General features: G+C 44.9%; 1 protein-coding gene across 1 annotated transcript in view; it reads right to left on the bottom strand.

The window, feature by feature from the left end:
• The window catches only part of SORBS1 (sorbin and SH3 domain containing 1), a 253,216-nt gene that overhangs the window by 5,882 nt on the left and 223,722 nt on the right, over positions 1-23,612 (bottom strand). The window contains exons 23-27 of the mRNA XM_037734708.1: positions 21,828-22,022; positions 19,549-20,304; positions 4,972-5,031; positions 4,191-4,381; positions 539-651 (exon numbers count right to left, since the gene is read on the bottom strand). Coding sequence (XP_037590636.1) covers positions 539-651; positions 4,191-4,381; positions 4,972-5,031; positions 19,549-20,304; positions 21,828-22,022 — 1,315 coding nt within the window. The remainder of the gene's footprint in view (positions 1-538; positions 652-4,190; positions 4,382-4,971; positions 5,032-19,548; positions 20,305-21,827; positions 22,023-23,612) is intronic.

Here is a 23,612-nt window from a genome sequence, read left to right as displayed (position 1 = left end):
GAATGTCAATAAAAGCATACCAAATACAGTGTCTTATTTGTAACAGAATCTCAATAAATGTTAATCTTTCTCCTTCTTGTAAAGGCAAATCCATTAATTAAGCAGGCTGCTTTGATTAATATTATTGAAAGGCTGGAGTAAATAAGGTCTTTAGAACATCTACACATATGCCTGAGTTTCATGGTAAGAGACATAGGCTCAGTCAAAATGTTTTTGTATTATTTCATAAGGGTTTTAAAAATAAAATTTACAAATGTAAACTAGATACATGCACAACATAAATATAAATGGAAACCCAATTAACAAATTTGACCACTGCTCTTCTGTGCAGCAGATTTGGTTTCAGGTCCAACATTAGCAACATCTACACCATCATAAGAGCAACACAGACTGGCAGCCCAGCCTTCCTGAGGTCACAAAAAGCAGAGAAGCCTCTTCTTTCTGTGCATAGAAGATTGCTTTGCTTTTTGCATGGCTCATATCCCCCTGTTATTCCTTCAATACACAACTAGTAAGAAAAGCATGATGAGATTCTTACCAACAAACCATCCATCGTCACATTTTTCCATGACATCAACAATGTCTCCATCTCGGAGTTCCAACTCATCATCATTCTGTGGTATATAGCTATATAATGCTTGATAGCTAAATCTATATATGAGAAAAATGAATATTAAGTGACTCAAAGGTTGACAGAATTAAAAAATGAATTTTTAAACTTCATTACAATTTCAATCAACATTTCAGTAGAGTCTCCTACTTATCAGTGGGGATAAAATATTTTATTGACTATTTCCCTAATAACTTAGCATTTGAGGAGATGCATTCAACATATAAGTTAATTAAGACTTAGGGATGGAGAACTTCTGACAAGCCATGATCAGTCCTTAGTTTCTTCTTCTTGTTTTTTTTTTTTTTTTTTTTTTTTTTTTTGAGACTCCTCGTCGCCCAGGCTGGGGTGCAGTGGCACGATCTCAGCTCACTGCAGCCTCCGCCTCCTGGGTTCAAGTGGCTCTCCTGCCTCAGCCTCCCAAGTAGCTGGGATTATAGGTGGTCACCACCATGCTCGGCTAGTTTTTGTATTTTTGGTAGAGATGGGGTTTTGCCATGTCAGCCAGGCTGGTATTGAAGTCCTGACCTCGTGATCTGCCTGCCTCAGTCTGCCAAAGTGCTGGGATTACAGGTGTGAGCCACTATGCCCAGCCTCTTAGTTTCATTTCAAGCAGTTTTATCTAGAACACCTGCCACTCTACCCTGACCTCTGCCTTCAAAGCAGTGGTCCCCATGCTTTTAGGCACCAGGGACTGGTTCCATAGGAGACAATTTTTCCACAGATGGTGTGGGGCAGTGGGGATTGTTTCAGGACGAAACTATCGGGACATTAGATTCTCATAAGGAGGGTATAACCTAGATCCCTCATATGTGCAGTTCACAATAGGGCTCATGCTTCTATGAGAAGCTAATGCACTGATCTGACAGGAGGCAGAGCACAGTTGGTAATGCCTGGGGGTTGGGAACCCCTGCTTTAAAGTAAACCAAGCATTTTCCTTAATATAGGACAATGTATGTAAATTATCAAGCATAATCAGAAATTATTTAGGCCCAGAGACATCACAGTCTGGTCATACATATGGAGAACATAAAACACTGGTTTTAAAAAAAAAGTGTATGTGTATAATAGCCATCTATCATATATATAATAGCTATATATATGGCTATTAAAAGTACATTCCAATTGCCTCACTGTTTAGCAAAACTATCTTGAGTTTCTTTACATGCCTAAACACATTTCATTCACTGCTTTCAAATGTGGATGTCATTTTCCTGAAACCCTTGAAAGCTTTTTGCCTTTTTCTATCCCAGTGAGAGAGTGAGGGCAAGATTTTTATTTACTTGCTAGCTGGCCTAAGGCATTGGGTCTGTGCTGCTTTGTCTGCTCTAACAGCCACGGGAGACAGCTGGACTGCTTGTGGTGAAATCTGATCCTTGCTTTGGCATCAAGGAAACACTTTGTTTTTATTTATTTATTTCTTCAACAAATACATAAGAGGCACCTACTATGCACCAACTTCACAACTCTGTTTACTACTTTGAGACACAACAGTAGCAGGCAAAACTGTAAATGAGCCAATCATCCACCATTTCCAGTAGATGTCAATGAATTGCAGTTTGCAAGCAAGAGAGACTAGAAACAGGCAAGTGGAGTCACTTCCCAAAAACAAGAGGTTCATTCTGCTCTGCTAAAACCAGAGGGATAACTTCACTCTTCATATTTATCCAAATACATTGATAATTTGGTGAATGGATCTGGTTGTCAGAAGGAAGGTCTCAAATGAGGAATTAAGAGATGCAGATTGATTAATCATAATTGGTAAATACTTTTTTGTTTTCATGTTTCTGTATTTGCCTGCTGTCTCCTACTCAATTTGGATTCCCCTGCTGGCCTCCCCATATATGCCATTGCCAGCTTCTTAGAATGCCTGGGCCCTTTAATTCCCACTATGGCGGCTTTGCCAGCCTCAGCTCTGGGAAATAACTCCAATATCTGCTTCTCTGTTTTCACTCCCAGACAGTGGAGGCAAACTGCACAAAGTCCCACACTCTTGCTGATTGGGTCCCCCAGTCAGCTCTAATTTAGAATGAACCTCATACTCCTCAGGACACTGTCCCATGGGGTCCTTTCCCCAGCAATCCTGTCAATCCTGGTGCCTTGCACTCAGCCAAGAGAGCTCTCACTCTGCCCTGACTTCTGGAGATGGAAATTTGCTGTGGGTAGCACCTTAATCCTCTCCCCTTGGATTTCAGTTTCTATACCTCCACTCACCTTCCTGCCCCTGCCTCCACATGCGAGGAAAGAAGGGTCCCTTCTCCAGGCCATGTTGAACCCCCTTCCTAGGCTCTGCCTTCACTTATATCTTATCTGCATTTGTTGGCATTCTCCTCTGGTACAAATGTGCTTGTCTCTGCACCCTAAAAACACCTCCCATCTCTACTATTCCCTTTATCTGTAGCCCCCCCTCCCCTCCCCGGGCCTTCCACTCACCATCGACCCTTCCTAACACAGTGCCTGCTGCCAACCCTACTAACACTGCCACATCAGAAGTCACGGTGATTTTTCCAGTCGCCATAGAAAATGCCTGCTGGACATTTCTCATTTCCCACCCTTGGCATCTCTGGGGCAGGTGACATTGCTGACCAGATGCTGCAGCTGTTCTGTGAAAGCGAACATCTTTAGAGCCCTGCCGGCATGTCTTGCTGCCCCTTCCCAGTCTGTGCGGCTGGCTAGGCTTCTTTACCTGTATCTCCATTGGTAATCATATGCACTTCCATGGTTACAGAATGCCTGCTTTGTCTTGGCTCAGGCCCTCATGGCTTCTTAGCTGGATTGATGTTTCCTAACACACATCTTTGTCTCTGGTCTATGAAATCTAACCCTCCACTCTGTTGTCAGAGTTATCTCCCTATTACAAAATTGATCAATATGTTCTTACTTCAAAAATCTTCAGTGGCTCCCTAGTACCTGCAGAATAAAATCTAAACTTACTTCAACTGCATTCTGGAATCTGCCATCTGGTCCCACTCCACCTCTGAGCTTCATCTCTACTTTCCATGAACCGTACACAGCAGCTACACACGCCTCTTCAAGTTCTCCAAATACCACCCATTCTATCCCTTTGTACATGTGGTCCTCTCCTCTGGGAAGACATATTCCTCCCTTTTCTAGCTCTCAGAATCCAATTTGTCTCTCAGTGCTTGGTCCAAATCTTTCTCTGTGCACAGAGTTTTTTCCTATATGCTTAAAACATAGGAGGTATCCAATAATCTTTTTTATGAATAAATGAATGAAGCAACCATTTCATTCATGGCTGATTGGAATTAACTTTTCCTTCCTCTATGTTCCCACTACACTAGAAATGAAACCAGTCAGCACAGCTCTCATTTGCCATTCTACAGCAGTTAAGCTTTACCTGCTTCTCTCCCAGAAGTCTACGACGGCCTTTATTTACCTGCCACCTGTTTTCACCTTGGCAGATGGGGAACATGGCCTTCATTAGAAATCCTCAGCAGAGAACACGGGAGTAATTCACTCATTCCCGCAAACGACTGCCGCACATTCAGCCAGTGACCCACTTTCTAAAACCAACAGTCCTCTGAGAACATGAGAGTCAAAGTTCACCAGGAATACTTACAAATCTTGTGAGGTTTGACTCCTGTCGGGGGTGACTCTTCGCTGCTGGGCTTGAGGTTGCTGAGAAATGATTAAAGATGATTTATTGTCAGAAGGGGATACCTTGTGATGAAAGTCAAGGGGATGAGAAACAGTGCTGCAGTAATGAACAGATTTTTCGGCAATGTTTATGATCTCATTGCAAACCGCTTCCTGTGAGGTGGCCCCGAGATATCCAGAAACCCCAATAAAACAGTCAACATGGGGACAAAAAAAAGAAAGAGAGGAAGAGATGTAACATTCCAGATGAAGCACATAAGTCCAGGGAGAAAACAGAGTTGAAGATCCAGGTTAAAAAAATAGATATTCCAGTAGTGGAGTGCAGGAGGGATCCAGGCGTAAGCATGGAAAAACAGGTAAGATACAGAAGAATTTGGAATTTAGTATGAATATTAAAAAAAAAAAAAGAAGGCAGCAGCATACAAGCCTGTCATTAGTGAGTAACTGTTACAAATGTAATACTTTAGGGTAGAAATGCAAGTATGTATCCCCAATCATGCACTAATATATTAATTTAATCCCACATATAGGCAGAGTAGAAATATTGTCTCTACACTCCTCTGCTTTTTTCCAGGGGTTGGGGTAAGGGAATGGCCTAACATCTCGCTCTACTACAACAGCCACAGAATTCTTGTAAATAATGGTTCTGTGGGTTAACCAGGCATCACTCTAGTCTAGATTCTAGAAGGATCAGTAAGGATTCTCTTTAGAAAAGCTGCAGTCTTATTCAACAGGCATCTTACCACATAGCTCTTTTCAGATTCTGTGAGATCAGGTCCTGCTCTCAATGAATGATGAGAAAGCTGTGATCACCAAGCAAATTATAAGGGAGACATTTTAGCAGATGTCACATTGGAAAGGATTCAAAATAAAAGCATGAGCAAATCCACGTACCACACCATCACGCTTGGATGACACCGGATACTGGCAGCCTATGGCCACCAAGTCTCCACAACAACACGGTGGGTGCACAGAAGAAAATGCAAATGTAGAGTTAGAAGCAAGCATCCAGGAAATGAAATGGGAAATTGGAAACATGGCTGCAGTGAAGTGAGGATGAACACCACAGGGTCCCCAGATTGGTAGGAGACAGACACAGAAAGGCCGTCTTAGCCATGTCCCTCCACACACATTGGTCTTCTCACACTCAGCTAGTAAGCATCTAGGGGAGGCTGTTGAACCCAAAGCCAGCTTCAGTTATTTTATTGACTGGAAGCTCCTTCCAGCAGAGCAAGCTCATAGAACCATCAGGTCTGCTATATTTCAGAACTTATAAAAACTGAAACAGGGGATAACATTTTTGAAAACTTCCTTGGCAATATCTGAAGTATCAACCAAGACCATTCCCCTGGAAAATCTGCACATGACATACTCCAGTGAGGTATGAGATGAGTTCAGATTGCCTGTAGGACAGAACTTGCTTCCAGAAATAGGACTGTATGTGACCAAACTGTCACTCTTCACTTACCAACCCAGGTACCACGTGCTGACATATAAACACAGATGCAAACATGGCCAAGCAGACCTGCCTTTTGAGTGGGGCTTCCACTGCAGGGGCCAAGCCTTCACTGGAACAATGTTTGGAACTATGTCCCCCAGAGAGGATTCAATTCCAAGCTCTAGGAATTTTTTCTAAATAAATACTTTGAAGAGCCATCCTTGAAAAAAAATCTTCCAGGTAACAAGCAATAATAGCAACAGGCCAGTCCAGCATGGTGGCTAATGCCTGTAATCCCAGCACTTTGGGAGGTCAAGGCGGGAGGACTGCTTAAGCTTGGAAGTTGGAGACCAACCTGGGCAACATAGCAAAACCCCGTCTCTACAAAAAATACAAAAATTACCCAGGTGTGGCAGCATATACCTATAGTCCCAGCTCCTTGGGATCAACTGAGCCCAGGAGATTGAGGCTGCAGTGAGCCATGATTGCACCACTGCACTCCAGCCTGGGTGACAAAGCAAGACCCTGTCTCAGAGAAAGAAAAAAAAAAAAAAAAAAGTAGGCCACAGCTCCAGGGCCTTCTAGACAGGTACTTAGAAATCTTTTGTGGGCCGGGTGCGGTGGCTCAAGCCTGTAATCCCAGCACTTTGGGAGGCCGAGGCGGGTGGATCACGAGGTGAAGAGATCGAGACCATCCTGGTCAACATGGTGAAACCCCATCTCTACTAAAAATACAAAAAATTAGCTGGGCATGGTGGTGAGTGCCTGTAATCCCAGCTACTCAGGAGGCTGAGGCGGGAGAATTGCCTGAACCCAGGAGGCGGAGGTTGCGGTGAGCCGAGATCACGCCATTGCACTCCAGCCTGGGTAACATGAGTGAAACTCCGTCTCAAAAAAAATAAATCTTTTGTGTATTCCCTACTGTTTCACAGAGAGACACAGACAGAGTGAGAGCCTCCCTTGAGGTCACACAGCAAGTTAGTGGTAGGTTTGTCTCCTGGTTTCATCTTCTGTCCCACCTGACCTTGTCTTTCATCCTCAGACCATCTTCTACCTTATCAGTGTGCTCACTGAACTCATCTTCAGTGAGTCCCTCAGAAACCCTGGAGTCAGGCAGGACAGGGTTTATCACTGCTTTCTTAAAAAACCCAGGAAGCTGATGCTCAGAGGGGTTTCGTGCATTCCTCAACATCACACAGCCAGTAAGAGGTAAAGTGGCTTGGCTGCTCTTTCCACTCCACCAGACCACCCCCTCCTGTTCATCTCTACTGTAAATGTCCTCATTCAATAGCACACCCTGCAGGACTAACTTCCATGGCAGGCATCTCCACAATACCCCAGTCCTTTTGGGAAGCCTCTTCAGGTTCTCCAAACCCCTTCTAAAGTGCAGTCACTCAAACCAGTCACCTTGTGCTCTGACAGGAGTGAAGGAGGAGACAGAACTAAAGGGGCCATGACATGCTTCTCCTACAATGACTCTGGATGTTAGGTCTTTGCCAGGTGACTGGGAGCTGACCTTCTGTGGCTCCACTCACCACCCACCCTCCACTCACTGCCTCTGGATTAAGGTGTCCATAACACAAAGGAAAGAAATGGACATTTCCAAGCACCTTCTATGTGGGCTTTCAGAAGAATGAAACTTATTCTGGGCACTTTGAGTGGGTGACAATGACATACAGATTTCAACTTGACAAAAGGGAGAACTTTTGAATAGTCCAGCAATACAAGGGGCTGCCTCAAGAGGAAATGAGTTGCCTGCCACGGCAGCTGTTTAACCTGAGGTTGCTGTGGACTATGACTAATTGGGATATTGTAGAGCCATGCTTCTTAAACTTTAATGTATGCAGCTATCATTTGGGATCCTGTTAAAATGTAGACTCTGACTTGATATACCTGGGCTATATTGTGAGGTTCTGCATTTCTATTTGGTAGTGCAGACGCTGCTGGTTCACAGACCAACTTTAGGCAGCAAGGGTGCAGTGGACCTCAACTGCCCCACATTGAGATTCTTTGGTTACAGCATCCCAAGACCGGTGGTCTGGGTCACACCTCATGAAAACAAACGTTCTCATAAAAAACAAAGTATTTCCAAATTCCATGGTGGCCTCATGACCTCAGGTCAAATGTGGTATAAAGAGAGGATGTAAACAATCTCCTGGCAAGATCTCCATAGCTTACGGTAACCTAGCATCTTTCAATCAGCTTCATTCATCCCAAAGGAGTGACTGGAACCAATTGTCTAGCAAATAATTTGGTGCTGAAAATAGGATCAGTGAATCAGATATATTAAAAAGAACCTGATATTTTATAAGCAGATATAGGTCCATTACATATCTGACTTTTGTACTAAGCTTCTGACTTCAGGAGTGCAGAACAAGGAATTTAAGGCTCAAGAGAAGTTCCAGCCCAGGCACCAATTTTTTTTTTTTTTTTTTTTTTTTGAGAAGGAGTCCTGCTCTGTCACCCAGGCTGGAGTGCAGTAGCACAATCTAAGCTCACTGCAACCTCTGCTTTTCAGGTTCAAGCAATTCTCCTGCCTCAGCCTCCCAAGTAGCTGGGATTACAGGTACAGGCCACCACACCCAGCTAATATAGTTTTAGTAGAGACAGAGTTTTGCCATGTTGGTCAGGCTGGTCTCAAACTCTTGCCCTCAAATGATCTGCCCACCTCGGCCTCCCAAAGTGCTGGGATTACAGGCATGAGCCACCACACTCAGCCCCACTTCTACACTCTCTTGTCCTTTCAGGAAGCATCTTCAAGTTCTCCAAACCCCTTCTAAACTGCAGTCACTCAAACCAGTCACCTTGGATTCTGACAGGAGTAAAGGAAGAAACAAAACTAAAGGGGCCATTTCATGCTTCTTCTACAATGTCTCAGAACGTCGGGCCTTTGCCAGGTGGCTGGGAGCTGACCTTGTGAGGTTTGCACAAGGCAGTGTGAGAGCTGAGCCCTTTGATGTCTAATCTCCATATACCACCTGCCACCTACCTCTTGGGTCATGATTACATTGCTTGTGTAACTATGATAGCAACACCCAATTTCTGTCTCATCTGAAAACAGGCACTAGCTATCATTCCCTTCTTGTATACTTTTAACTCAAGGTGTTCAAAGGCATTTCCTTATATAAAAGATATGGCATACAGAATAGTGTCTGATCATTAACTGTGAACTTCAGTACTGGAAAGGATGGGATACTGAGGCCCACCTTGTACCTTCCTTGGTCTCAGGCCATACCCAAAGCTAACGATCATCATCATCATAACTTTAACATCTGTATGGTACAAACAACCCCATTCCTGAGAGGTAGGGATGACTGGGTACCTCACTCAGGGTTTGTTGAATAAATGAAGGAAGAAGGCAAGATAAACATTTATTCTATTAGCTAAGACTCAATTTCTCTCTGTTTAGATTTAAGTGAAATAGCACATATAACTGAAATGTAAACCAGTTTTTTTCAGGGGATGAAGACATGGCATGGAAGTAGAACCTAAGTGGAAATGGAGACCATTACTGCCCATCACAAGAATCAGCCCTTCATTTTGAAGGCTGTTTACCCTAAGATTTTTTCCCCCTCTAGGTATTTTTTTTTCTTTTCCTGTCCCCATTTTCTAATCACTTTACAGCTTTATACGGTGCTTCTTCTGGACCTGTCCTGTCCAAGATAGCCAGTAGCCACAGCTGGCTGTTGGACACTTCAGATGTGGCAGATATGAAGTGAAATGTACTATGTATGAAAATATACACTGGATTTCAAAAAATTAGTATAAAATAAAGAATGTAAAATCTCAGTAATAATTTTTAGATATATTAGGTTATAATATATTAAAATTAATTTCAGTTGTTCCACTTTACTGTGTCCACTAGAACATTTTAAAATCACACATGTGGCTCACATTATATTTCTACTAGACAGTGCTGCTCTGAACCCTCCCCAGGTCCTTAGCATCTGCGCTTATTTAAGCCTAAGAGAAGATGCAAGTTCTAAATGAGGACTTCATCTAAGGTTAAGAATAAAGGGAATATTATCTCATGCTAAGGACATTTCCGACTCTGGTGACTCATTCCAGTTTTTCACGTGTTCACAAAAACAACCAGCCTAGTGCATGCCTGCATACACGCACACACACACACACATGCACGCACACACACACACATACACAAATATACACACACTGCACTCCCCTCCTTTCCACTGTTAATAGTAAGCAGGTGACAGTCCTTGATCCAGAAACTGCTTTCTTCCGTATTTGTACACAAGTCGCCTCTCCTGGCCTGGAGTGCTTTTTTCATCCTCCCCAAGTGGGTGACCCTGCATGTGTCCTTGCTATTGCCCTTCTACTTTCAGTTCACAGAAATCCCTGAGAAATCAGATCTTAGCCTCCCTGGAGCTGTTAATCCCTCTGGATCCACAGAACACCTGGCACTACCGCAGAGTTACTAAGCATCCTCTTCCAGCTTTGGGTGTGTGCCAAGCCCTTGTGGGCCCAAATAAATTGCATATAGGCTACAGAACAGCAGGAAGTCCTGAAGATGTGGACAGGACAGAGAAACTCAACTTCTCTATGGCCCCAAATCCCCTCTAGAAATAGCACAAGGCTCTGCTGCTCCCCTAACCTGCCTGAGTCTCACAGAGATGGGATTCCTCTAGTCGTCTCACACCCCAAGTCTTCTGAGACCCCACCCCACCTTTCTGGTGACCGACCATGACCTCCCAGCGGGACAGTGAGAAAATGTGGGTTCCAGGCCATGCTCTATACTAATTGATTACTTGTGAACAAAATGCTTAACTTCTTAGGACTTCAAGTTCTAAAATACATAAGAGGATTGGACATAATTTACATAAATGTCTTTTTTGGCTCTAATGCTCCATGACTGCAATGTGCCTGTCCTATGGGTTAAGAAGTAGAAGTGGGTACGGCTGACTTGGCTTAACGGAGGCAGCACTCTACTCATTGCTTACTGAAGACTGGGTGGGGGAAGGCTTTTGACTGCAGCTTCTAGATACAGATGTAGTGCTCACTTCTGGAATTATCCCAAGTGGTTGCCCCAGGATAGTGATAGAAGATTTGCACCTACTGATGGGCAAACTCTGCTAGAGGAGTAGAAAGTCCCGAACAATTCAGCCTCCTGGGTTTCAGCTCCAGGAAACCACCAGATCACCCTCAAAACAGCCTCTGATTCCACTGAGTTATCTTATTGAGTTTACTGAGAAAAAGATCACAGCTTAAATACAAAATTAATTATAAGCAACTAGTTCAATTGCTTATCACCTAGATTTTATCTCCTAGCAAATGACTCCCTAGACAACACATTAACTTTGTTGTAATTTGAATCTGATTACAATACTACACTTATTGCCTTCTCTTTGTAGAGTATCATAAAGTCTTCTCTTTCTTTCATAAAATACTAAGGGAAGTAATGGCAGATACATAGTCAAGTGTGAAGAAACCAAAGGCTTTCCAAGAATAGCGTACACCTTTATGCTGAAGGTAGAAGAGACTAATTTGTGGAAGCACAAATTCCAAATTTTCTAAATTCTAGATTTGTGTAACCCAAAGTACAATAATTTTCCCATTCTCTACTTTCTTCCCTTTTCCCCCCATTTTTCTTTCTTAGGTGGAACAGGGTAAGGTGGATAAAGTAAACTACTTTTGTTTCATTTCCCTGGTACCTCAACATCACACAAGTATCTATGGTCCCATTACATGCTCTGCGCTAGCTGCTTTCATCTCTATTATATTTCATTTAATTCTCAGAACTCAAGAAGTTGGTCAACATTTACCTCATTTTACAAATGAGAAAACTAAGACCTCATGTGTCTGAGTTGGGAATGTGAACAGTTAGTATTGGGACATCCATCTCTCAGACTCCAAGGTCTATGCATTCCACCATACCCCAACCTTTGAGGTTTGTGCTCTGCCAGAGGAAGGTATCAGAGGAGCTAGAAAGAGATGCTGACCAACAGGTCACCTTAATTTGTCCAATACCCTGTGGCTGGACTTTCTACTAACATGCATGCACCATTCTCCTTACACCTTTATAAGGGCAGACACTTTAGCTCTGGGTCTTACTTCCTTACCTTTTTTTTTTTTTTTTTTTTTTTTGGAGACAGGGTCTCACTCTCTCACTCTGTTGTTTAGACTAGAGTACAGTGGTGTGATCATGGCTCACTGTAGCCTTGACCTCCCAAACCCAAGCAATCTTCCCATCTCAGCTTCCCAAGTAGCTGGAACCACAGGCACTCGCCACCATGTCTAGCTGATGTTTTTATTTTTGTAGAGACATAGTCTCCTTATGCTGCCCAGGCTGGTCTCAAACTCCTGGGATCAAGAGATCCTCCTATGTTGGCCTCCAAAAGTGTTAGGATTATAGGTGTGAGCCACTATGCCCAGCCAGTTCCCTACCATTAGTGTTGAGAGAATACCTGCTGCTTATTTTTGTAAGTACTGCAGCCAATGTCTCTCCCCACCCCGTAAGCTGTTAAACCCTTCTATTTAGAGATTTCCCTTCTGAGTGAGTCAAAGGAAGATGTTTCCTACATTTACTTGAGTATCTTAACATTTGAAATTTATTTTTTTTCTTGCTACATCACATGCTTCCTCTTCTATTTCTGACTGCCATCCTCAAGGCAGGACTATGCCTCTCTTCTTATTTTTCTGGGAACTCACCTAGTTTCCTTGTGTTGAGAAGTGTTCCCTCTGAAGTCACATCTTTCTGTCTTCAGTTGAGTCACGTTCCCTCCTCTCTTTTCTCTAAGTCTATAGTCTATTCTCATGCTTCTTAGACACAGGCTTTGAGGACACATAGCTTTCCTGTATACTGATATTTTATTTGATTAGCTTCCTTCCCTTTAGGAACCAAACTGACATCACAAAAGTTTGGTCACTTTCCTCAGGCCGTGGGTTTCTCATCTCACTGTGAAAGACTGTAGGTTCTTAACCTGGTGGTCTGTGGACTCTTGGAGAACTCACAGATGGACTCGGGTGAGGGCCTCTTGAAACGATGAAAACTGTGTCACTCTCTTCACCAAACTACTGGCCAAGAGTCCTCAGCTGACCTCAGATTCTCAAAGGTTCCATGATCCAGAAAAAGTTATCCGTGACTGGAGTAGAAGGTCTCTAAATATTCTTTTTAATTCAAAAATTTTAAGAGGTACTCTCACAAATTGTCAAAACTCTTAAAAACCAAGGCCGGATGCCAGTCAGCAAATAGTGCTTCTGTCATGGAGCAACTCAGTAAATATTTGATTGTGCAAATAAATGATGGGATTTTCAAGATGATCTTCCCTTCACTTTCTTTTTCTTTTTTTTAATGAAACAATCAGGTTGATCTATAACTGACTGTGAACAATGAATTGAGATAACTCACTACCTTTGGACCTGTCCCCCGCCTACTTTCCTTTTCTTTGTTTATCTTTTTTTTTTTTTTTTAAGACAGAGTCTCGCTTTGTCACCCAGGCTGGAGTGCAGTGGCATGATCCTGGCTCATTGCAACTTCCATGTCCTGGGTTTAAGCATGTCTTATGCCTCAGCTTCCTGGGTAGCTGGGATTACAGATGTGCACCACCACACCTGGCTAATTTTTCTATTTCTATTAGAGACAGGGTTTCACCATCTTGGCCAGGCTGGTCTCAAACTCCTGACTTCAAGTGATCTGCCCACCCTGGCTTCCCAAAGTCCTGGGATTGCAGGCATGAGCCACCACACCCAGCCTACTTTCTTGATTGTTCTAAATGTTATTGGCCAAAACTGTGCCCAAGAAAATCCAAGAACTTGGCTGATAATTCTGAATGCTTGGGCATTTTGTATGTGCATGTTTTTATCCAATAAGTTAAGTTGTCCATCAAAAAAAAAATTAAAAGAAAAAACTTCAATTTTTCCACTGTGAAATTGTGAAGGTCTGTAAGTTGATAATAAACCCCAGACTTAAACTTTTGTGTGTGTTCTTCTTTCTCATTTCAACTGAAATTCATGCAGGATTTTCACCTAATCAGAGGATAGCAAACCTAAAAAGAATGGCATTTCTCTTATCTGCATCTTTTGTTTATGGACAGAGACACTGTCAGAAAAGAGAAGTGACTCAACCAAAGGTACTTGGCAAGCCAGTGGCAGAGCTGGAGCTAGAACTTGGAAACCGGACTCTCAATCTAGTGCTCTTCCCACCCCACCCTGATTTCCCTGAAGACCCTTGCATTCATTTCATTCACACTCTTCCACTGTTCAGAAAAAAAACGCACCTAAAAACATAAGCAACTGACCCAATGTGAAACCAGTTCAGGAGTGAAAAGTCAAACCATTTCAAAGGAAGTGTTCACACGTTTGCAGAGTTGAGGGAGGTGGGCAGGTGACTGATTCAAAGGGTCACCGTGACTCCTGACATAAGCTTCTCCAGAACCCCCCTCTTTCTATTCACCTGTGGACACCAGAAGCCTCACCCAAACCAGTGCAAGGTCTTTTGGGCTGACTGGCGGCACCATGGACACCATGGCAACCCCTGTGACCAGCATGTACACCTCTAGAGGGCCTCCAGGAATTAGAAAATCTGAAGTAACTGGAAGACCACGAAAAGAGGAAGAATGATTAACCTTGCAGTGCCTAATTAACTTGAGACATTCTCTAGTGTTCCGTATTCCTGCCTCAACTGATAAGGCAATTAGACTTTGTGAACTGACTTTGAACAACCTTGTGACTCCAGACCCTAAGACCCTCTCCCAGTTTGCAAAAACCACCCTCAACTGTAACTTCTGTAACTTTCCACTGCCTACCCCAAAGCTATAAAACCAGCTCCTATCCCACCGCCCTCTGCTGATTCTCTTTTCGGACTCAGCCCGCCCACACTGGGGTGAATAAACAGCCAATTGCTCACACAAAGCCTGTTGGTGGGGAGGGGCTTCATTCAGAGCCCACGTTTTAACAAACAGGAATGCTTCATTCTCCATGTACACCTTTCATGGTCCTACCTCTGGGCCTTTGCTTGGGCTATCTGCCTTGACCCTCCTGCTGTACCCCTGTGGGAAAATCTTATTCTTTAAGGCTCAGATTAAATGCTACTTTTTTGAGGAGAGCAAAGTCACCATCTAGCAGGCAAAAATTCTTTATCTGAGAAGTTTAGAAGGGAGCAAAAACCACCTGGTGACCATCAAACAGGCTAAATTCCTTATCTGGGAAAATTAGAAGTAATTAGGCTTCCCTATCATTTAAAGCAGGCATCTGGCTCCAGATTTCTTTCCCCCCAATATTATAAGTAACTAGAATTTCTACACATCTCTGGAATGCCATGCCAAAACTCACTGGGCAACCCTTGCTGACATTAAGGCACCAAAACATCTACAGATGTAATCATTTATCATGAACTATGTGGCTAGTATGGTCCAAATGACCCTTAAGCTCTCGCCTAAAGGCCCCCAAAGAAAATCCACCACAGTGTGCTTGGTCCTTTCTCACTGACTGCCGCGCTGCATCCTTTTTCAGTGTTCTTTCTTTCTAATAAACTTTCCTTCTTCAAACCTATATTGTTATCAGTCAGTTCTTCTTACCAGCACTCAAGTCAACCACCTCCCGATGCTGGGGCTCTGACACCCTGCGCAGCAATTTTTTCCTGAAGTCTCCAGGTAACCATCCTCCTCCCCAGTTGCTTATTATTTCTCCCCATCTTGAACTTCCAGAGTGTATGTTTGTGACTGTCTTTCCTTATTTGCATTATAATTTTTTGTGAACAGGTCTTACTCCCCAGTGGAGGTCCTAAAATCCTTTAGTTGGGGTCAGTCATTATTTGTCTTTTCTTTTTTTGAGACGGGGTCTTGCTCTATCACCCAGGCTGGAGTGCAGTGGTCCTATCTCTGCTCACTGCAACCTCCACTTCCTGGGTTTAAGTGATTCTCCCACTTCAGCCTCCCAAGTAGCTAGGATTACAGGTGTGCACTACCACACCCAGCTGATTTTTGTATTTTTTGAATAGGTGGAGTTTTGCCATGCTGGCCAGGCTGGCCTCAGACTCCTGACCTCAAGTGACACATCTGCCTTAGCCTCCCAAAGTGCTGGGATTACAGGTGTAAGCCACCGTGTCTGGTCTGTGTTTTTTTGTTCATTCGGCAAATATTCACTGAGTGCCTTCCATATATCAGGTATCATGGTCCCACCCTTGGAGCACTGATACTCTACAGGAACACAGGCAAGCAAAGGGGGCAGAGAGAGGCTCACCCAGACCACCGCAGGGGCTGTGGCAGCACAAAGTCAGAGCACTGAATCCAGTCATGCAGGGGAAGGGGAGGCTGTCAGGAAAGGCATTAAATGAAATCAGAATATTTTACTTCAAAATATATTTCTTTGACATATTTTGAGATGGCTGTCAGAGAGCCAGCAAAAAGAGGTAGCTCTGCAAAGCTGCCTTTCATGCAGGAGATTTGTATTTGTAGAGGAAAATACAAATACAAATCCTGGCTGCATCAGTGCACCAATGCAGCCAGGATTTTTCTGAGGCTTTCCTTTGTCTAGATCTAGAAAAGATTAACTGACAGTCTGACACCTTTAAAGGCCAAAAAGAAACATTTACTATCTATTCTCTCTGAGGCTGCTACCTGTGAGCTTTCATCTACACAACCCCCTTTGCCAGCCAAGCCTTCACTTTTCTCCTCCCATAACCTGTCTTGCTGCTTAAATCTGATTTACTGCCATAACCTGTCTTTTGCCATCCTCTGAGCCCCCATTCTTCTGTAGCCTCAAGACGGCATAAGCTTCTGCACCCCATTGGGTGGTTGGGTCTTCATTCTGAAGGATCCCATTTCACATAAAACTATTATCAAATAAATCTGTATGCCTTTTCTTCTATTAATTTGCTTCTTGGCCGAGCATGGTGCCTCACACCTGTAATCCCAGGAGGCCAAGGTAGGCGGATCACTTGAGGTCAGGAGTTTGAGACCAGCCTGGCCAACATGATGAAATCCTGTCTCTACCAAACAATACAAAAATTACCTGGGCATGGTGGTATGTGCCTGTAGTCCCAGCTACTCATGGAGGCTGAGGTGAGAGGACTCTTGAACCTGGGGGTGGAGGTTGCAGTGAGATCATGCCACTGCACTCCAGCCTGGGTGACAGAGTGAAACCCCATCTCAAAAAAAAGAAAGAAAAGAAAAGAAAAAAAATTTTGCTTTTTTAGGGAAAACTTCAAAGGACAAAAGGAAAGCTTTCCCTTGGCCCCAACAGCTTCCTAGAAGTTACATCTAAATGGAAGCCTTGATTTTGTTCACCCCTCTCTATCTCTTGCAGCAAAGTGCATGGAACATCCTAAATGCTTGAAAGAGTAAATGATCATAACATTTCAGAATATCTTTTCATTTAAGGTTCTCAGGTAAAATTCCCTCTCATTATTGGTTAATTCTCAACCTACCACCCCAATACCTACAATGAAAGTGAACTTTTAGTTCAGCAAGGAAAATAATGGCTGACAATTTTCTTGATACACAAACTGGTCTGGAATGCATTTTTCCAAATAAGCAACACGGACTGTGGTCACGTCATCCTGATGGGGCTGCCAGAGAACAGTTGTCATACAAGTCCTTTCCATTTTTAGCATGTCTGTCACCCAAAGGGGGCCCAAGACACAGGAGCCCCTTCTGAAGGACCCCGTTTCCAGAGCTGTCAACTCCTGCTCCAGCCACAGGAGGGGAAAGTGAGGGGGCTAAAGGGGAGGTGTGGGCAGCGGCCCTTTTCACACCAACGCCAGCTCTCAAGGGGGAGCGAGCCCCAGGCCACAGCCTGGGCACACCCATAGAGAAGGGGCTTGTGCCAGGAGGCCAGGAGGAAGGGAGGGGACAGGAACCGGTACACTTGGGGTCTGGAGACCCACCAAGAAAGGAACACCAAGTTTCAACAACTCTGGCTTTCCAATCACATAATCTTCAGTATTGCCAGCTACTCCACTCCTATCCTGCCTTAGGAAGCAGGAAGCATATACCCCTAACCTTACCCGGAGGTCCGGCACCGTGCGCACTTCCTGTACACACGGGATGCTGGAATTGGGCCGGGATGATGACTCACCACTGACGATAAGGAGGTCCCTGGGAGCGCTGGGTTGACTTAGAGCGTTTATAGAATTGTTCCTGTGTCAGAGACGTTTAATACTTTTCCATTAGCCACTTCACCACCTCTTCCATTTGTTCCTCAACCTGTTTCAGGGCCAGGAAAAGCCTTTGCCAGGTATTGCTGCTTTCCTGCAGGCCCACATAGCAGCAGGAGACCTTACATATGGAGCCTTGGCACATGCCAAGCAACACCTTCCATTAATTACCTCACTGAATCCTTATGACTACCCTACCAGGGACCGGCTGCTTCCACTCCTGCTTCGCATGTTAGAGGTTAAGTGGCTTTCTAGCAAAAGGCTAAGCCTGATTTCTTATAAACTGCCCCATTGCTGGCTCACCCTGAGTGATCCCCACTCCTGATGTGTTGGCCCACGGGCCCACATGTGCTTGGCTGGAGCTGGAGGTCTGGCCTAGTGTGTCTCAGGCCTCTGTGCTCCTGGGTCCTCTGAGCATGTCTCTATTATTGCCCTGGTGATATTGCTGTGTTTGCTAGGCTCCTCATTGTTTTGAGGAGCCTTGAACTTAGGCTCCCCAAGAGGAGAGACCAATGACCCTTGTATTCTGCCCAGAGGCTGGTAACTGCAGGCCGTATTGATAGACTGAATAACTACAGCCTCAAAGGGAAACTGAAGTTGCAAGCCTAAGGGTAAAGCACTATTTACTGTAGATATTATACATACTAGATACTTAATAAATGGCTTGGAGACATCTTCAGGAACTCAATTTGGGTCTAAGGAGGTTCTAAGAATATTCCCAGTTCTAGAAGCAGTTCTAGATCACCCAAGATAGTGGCTCTATAGCTTCCATTTATGAAGTGCTGATCATGTTCCCAGGATCATAAGCCCTTATACTAGGTCTTTCACACACATTATTTCAAAGAATCTTCTCAACCACTCTTTGAGGTAGATGCTTATCACCTCCATTTTACAGATGAGGAAACTGAGTCTCAGAAAGGGGAAGTAGCCCCCAAGTCACTATACAGTAAGAGGTGAAGCTGGCATCCAAAAACTTTTCCTGGCTGCTTCGGAGAAAGCGCCCAAAATCTTTTGACTTTCGCAGTAGTAAACAGCGTAGCCAAAATCAGAACTGTGATTTATTTAGTTGCTAGGTTCATTTCTCCAAAAAAAATTTCAGGCCTCAAAACACCCAAGGCTACCTTTGTCCAAATGCTGAAATCTTTGTAGCTGACACAGAGATAAGATGGGACACTCACCCAAAACCCTGGGGTGCCTATTCAATGATACCCCACATCATCAGGGCCCCAGGAGACCTGCATTCTCTTCTCCAGAACCAAAATGCCTTTGTTTCATGGCAAACAAAGGCCCTGCATTCCCACACAAACACAAGACAGGACAAAGACCTGACAGAACCGAGCACTAGCAGAGCACCACCATGAGTTATGGAAACAAAGTGCATCTTACATAAAACCAAACCACACCACACCACACCGAAGCCTGGTGTTCTCAGCTGTGTTAGTCAAAGCAAACTGAGCTCATCTCCAAGGCATACATGGGACGAGAGGCAGGCCAGGAGGCATCCAAAGTAGAGATAACTTCCCAATGACCTCAAGTGGCCAGATATAGCCTGTCCTTTTCCTCCAACTGTATCCAGTCCTGGCACCTGAATTCACGTCCCCCCCTCCCCGGCCCCCCATTCCCTCTGGAGCCATCTCTTTGCTCCTGAGGCAAGCAAATGGTCTCACCAGCATTCACTTGGCCTCCGTAGATGGACCAGGGGCGAGACGTGCAGCCCACCCTGCCAAGTGAGACGCCAAGTGCACACGCAGCATGCTGCAGTCCTACCTGGCTCCCACCTCTGCGAGCAGCTTTCCTCCCCGCCTGCTCGCCACCTCTATGCCGCTCTGTCTGCTCAGCCTCACTTCCTGGAAAAGCGCTACCCAGGGGCTTGCCGGGCCGGCTCTCCTCAGGGGTGTTGAGATCTGAGAGTCTCTGTTCAGTACTCAGGCACCTGACCACGTCTGAAGGCTTCAAGCAGCTCTTCTTAGAGATCTTGGGTCCACCAGGGCCTCTCTCGCCTGCCTCCCTCTCTGCTTTCCTCTCATATCGTCCGCTCTCTTCGCGCCACGGCTGCCTGTTGCTCTGGCTGCTAAAGGCATCACTAAGCTGGGAGATGACACTATCAGAGCTCCCCAGCGGCGGCTGCTGCGAGAAGCTATCTTGGTGGACGCCACCGTCTCCACTGATGTGAAGGGAGGCCTGGGAACTGGGTGCTAGGGAGTAGGTTCTGTGCAGTGAAGGTAGGGCCAGTGGAGAAGCTACTGATCGTGGGGTGGGACGATCGGACCAACTCAAATGCGGGAGGCTGAGAGACAGGGAGGGACTGGCCCTCGGGGACAAGGCGAGGTGGTCAGTGTTATAGACAGAAGTCTCTGGCAGAGGAGGCAAGGGTGGGGTCAGGGCCAGAGAACGCCTGCCTGGGACCCCCACAGTCAGTGAGATCCACTCAGAGGTGACGGCGTGCATCTCAGGGGACAGGGCTCGGCGGGAGTGGGGCAGAGATGAGGGGGCTGGCGTGATGAGCTTGCTGTGACTGGAAAACTTAAAAAGAAGAAGAGAGAGAGGAAAACAAAAGAAAGAAGCAAAAGGTACATGTGTCAGCATAAAGGAAAAAGAAGGAAAATAACACCAGGGGTATATAAAGAGGAATGAAATGGAGAGGATGAGCAGGACACTCTGGTGTCCAAAAAGGAAATCCTTAGGTTACATCTGGGGAGAAACTGGGATGTGGGTGAGTGTGCATGTCAGCACATGTGAGCGTGAGCCTGATGTGTACAGGCAGGGGGTGGAGGAAGCAGCAAGAGGTGTGGAGATGGAGAGAGGTCCCGTCAGAGTAACAACGGATGAGGCCAGCTTGCTTTGCAGAATCAGATTTTCAAAGGGACACACTGGATGCTCTCCACCCCAGCCTGCCCCGCCCCTGTGCACCAGATCCCTGACCCAGAACCATGGGGAAAGGTGGCCCAGCACTCCCGTGGCCCTTCCCTGGGGTTTTATTTTTCTCTGGGAGCTCAGCAGAGTCTTCCAGAGAGGAGTATGGGTAGTGTAGTGGTTTTGTTTTACAATCACTCTTGGCCACAGTCAAGTAAGAATGTAGTTGAGCTCTCTGCATCCTTACAAAGCAGAATGTCCAGCTCCAGTCACACTCCCTGTCCTATAAGACAACAGGATGTGGCTGTCACTGTGCAGGAAGCCCTGGGTCAGCCCATTTAATGCTTTTTGCCAAGAACCCTCTACTGGGGTCAGTGATGAGCAGGTGGGAGAGAAGGAAACGATTAGAGGACCAGACAAGAGGCAGCATCTCAGGGTCACCCTGGACCCCCGGGTCCTACTCTTGTTCCTCTGCAGACCTCCTTACAACTCACATGGTGGTTTGGCTGGGCTCTTTCACAGGATGTCACCCCACCATGTCACCCTGAACGCAAGGCTCGGACATTTTTTTGGCTTTGAGAAAATGGGGATTCGTTTGGAATAATTTATATTTCTAAACAAGTTTGTTTATAATTAATGTTTTGGAAAGCCAACATCTTATTATGCTTATAAACCTACATCCTTTCAGCCCACTGAGACTGAGATGCTTTAAGTTGCTTGTTCCAGTCACCTGGCTCCAGTGAATGCAAAAAATACCTTGGATCTGGTCTAGGCGGCTGACGAGGAGAACCTGGAAGCCTCTCTTTCAGCCTTTGTCTTCTGCAGGCGAACTTTGGGCAAGATGACTGAGGACCATGCTGGACCATGGGATTTATGACACAGTGGGGGTACCCACACCAACAACTTACCCAGGAGGGACCAACTGATAAAGGCTCTTGTTCCCTAGTCACCTTATCCCCTGAGCAATTACCTGAAGCTCTTCTTTTCCCCGAGATAATATTTCTTCAACCAAGCACTGGAAAATGTCATTTGTATGCACGAAGACAAGGTCCAGTGTACAGTCTGCTTTTCTGCAGACGGTTTTTAATTGCAGCACTCAAAAACCACCCCAGAGAGGTCGTCTGCCAACAGCACTGTTGACTATGAAAACTCACATGCTGAGTATGAAAACCAGTGACGAGAAGCTTAGATACCTGTGGGCTCGCAGTGGCACTGCGACTTGGGGAGGAGGAAAAAGGCAGGTCCACATAATCCACGGGGTTTTTCACCAGTGGCCGCTTGATCACATCCACGTAGGTGATGGGGAAGATGCCTTGTCGGGATGTCCCTGGGATCCTCCCTTCGTACCAGTTCTCATCTACCTGCCGGAGCAGTGTAATCCTCTCACCCTGGAAGACACAGCAAAGCAAGGGTCCTTGTCCTAGTATGCCTCTGCATGCTTAGGGCCTCCGCCTGCACACTTCAACATCCTGCATTGTTTATCACATCCTTGCTCAGGGAAAACCTTCCCTGATGCACCTGGAGGGAATGAACACACTGGGATGAGGATGCTAATGGCAGTGGAGCTACCTTGATGTGGGAAAGTTCAGCTTGGTTCTTCAAGTATTTTAGTAAAGGACAAGATCAGATTCTTGCCCCTAAGCCAGAGAGCAAATGTAGTGTTACTGACTCATCTAATGTGAAACAGAGAGATCCAATCTTCATCTCTAAGGCAAAGATTTTGGTGGGTTTCTCTTTTTTCTTTCTTTTGTAGCACGATAGCTTTTAATGTATCATTACAGAAAAATCAGAGCACAAATAAAGCAGAAAACAATCATCACCCATCGCATTGTCACTTGGGGATAAACACCGTTAATATTTGGCATATGGACTCCCCCGATTTACTTCTATGCATGTGAATTAAACAAGCACATATTTTTTCTTATGAAAATTGAGTATGGGTGGGGGGCCAGGGGAGGGATAGCAGGGGGTGGGGGGACTGGGGAGAGATAACATTAGGAGAAATACCGAATGTAGGTGACAGCGGGGATGGAGGCAGCAAACCACCATGGCATGTGTATACCTATGTAACAATCCTGCAAGACATGGCACATGTACCCCAGAACTTAAAGTAAAGTAAAATAAAATAAAATAAAAAGAAAATTAAGTATGAACTGTATTTCCCTTTTCCAACTTGCTTTTTTAAAAACACTTAATAGCACATAGTAAACCTTCTTTATCAAGAAATACAATTCTACACTTTTAATGGCTTTGCATAGCTTAATGGACCACTGCAGGGTATTCTGTTGCACACACATATAATGATTTAATTACTGATCCCCTGCTGTTTGGCAACTGGGTTGCTTCCAGTGTTATATAAGATGGCCCATCTTTTTCTAACACATGTGCTCACTTCCCTCAATCCTCAATAAAATCAGTAACTTAATAACTTTAGCAAGCCAGAAAATTTTGCCACGTAGAGTGTTTGGATTCTGAGTAGAAGAACTTCTCTGCAGAGTGTAATTGTGTTCTGAATAAGCATGATGATGATGATGATGATGATGGTACTGGCATCTCCTGTCTACTAAGCACAAACCAGATACCATATGTCATGCTGGGGGCTTCACATATGCTGTTTCACCTAAGTCTCTTACAACCACCTAGGAGAGAGCCATTTATCTTCATTTTTTTCTGTAAGAAAATGGTGGCAACCAGGTGTGGTGGCTTATACCTGTAATCTCAGAACTTTCAGAGTCCTAGGCAGGTGGATCAAAAGGTCAGGAGTTCAAGACCAGCCTGGCCAATATAGTGAAACCCCATCTCTACTAAAAATACAAAAATTAGCTGGGCATGGTGGCATATGCCTGTAATCCCAGCTACTCGGGGGGTTGGTTGAGGCAGGAGAATTGCTTGAACCTGGGAGGTGGAGGTTGCAGTATCCAAGATCGAGCCCCTGTACTCCAGCTTGGGCAAAAGAGTGAGATTTCGTCTCCAAAAAA

The sequence above is a fragment of the Cebus imitator genome, unplaced genomic scaffold, assembly GCF_001604975.1.
Source record: "Cebus imitator isolate Cc_AM_T3 unplaced genomic scaffold, Cebus_imitator-1.0 Scaffold656, whole genome shotgun sequence".
In the NCBI taxonomy this organism is placed as follows: domain Eukaryota; kingdom Metazoa; phylum Chordata; class Mammalia; order Primates; family Cebidae; genus Cebus; species Cebus imitator.
Note: the sequence above shows the minus strand (reverse complement) of the source record. Positions and strands in the feature narration are given on the sequence as shown.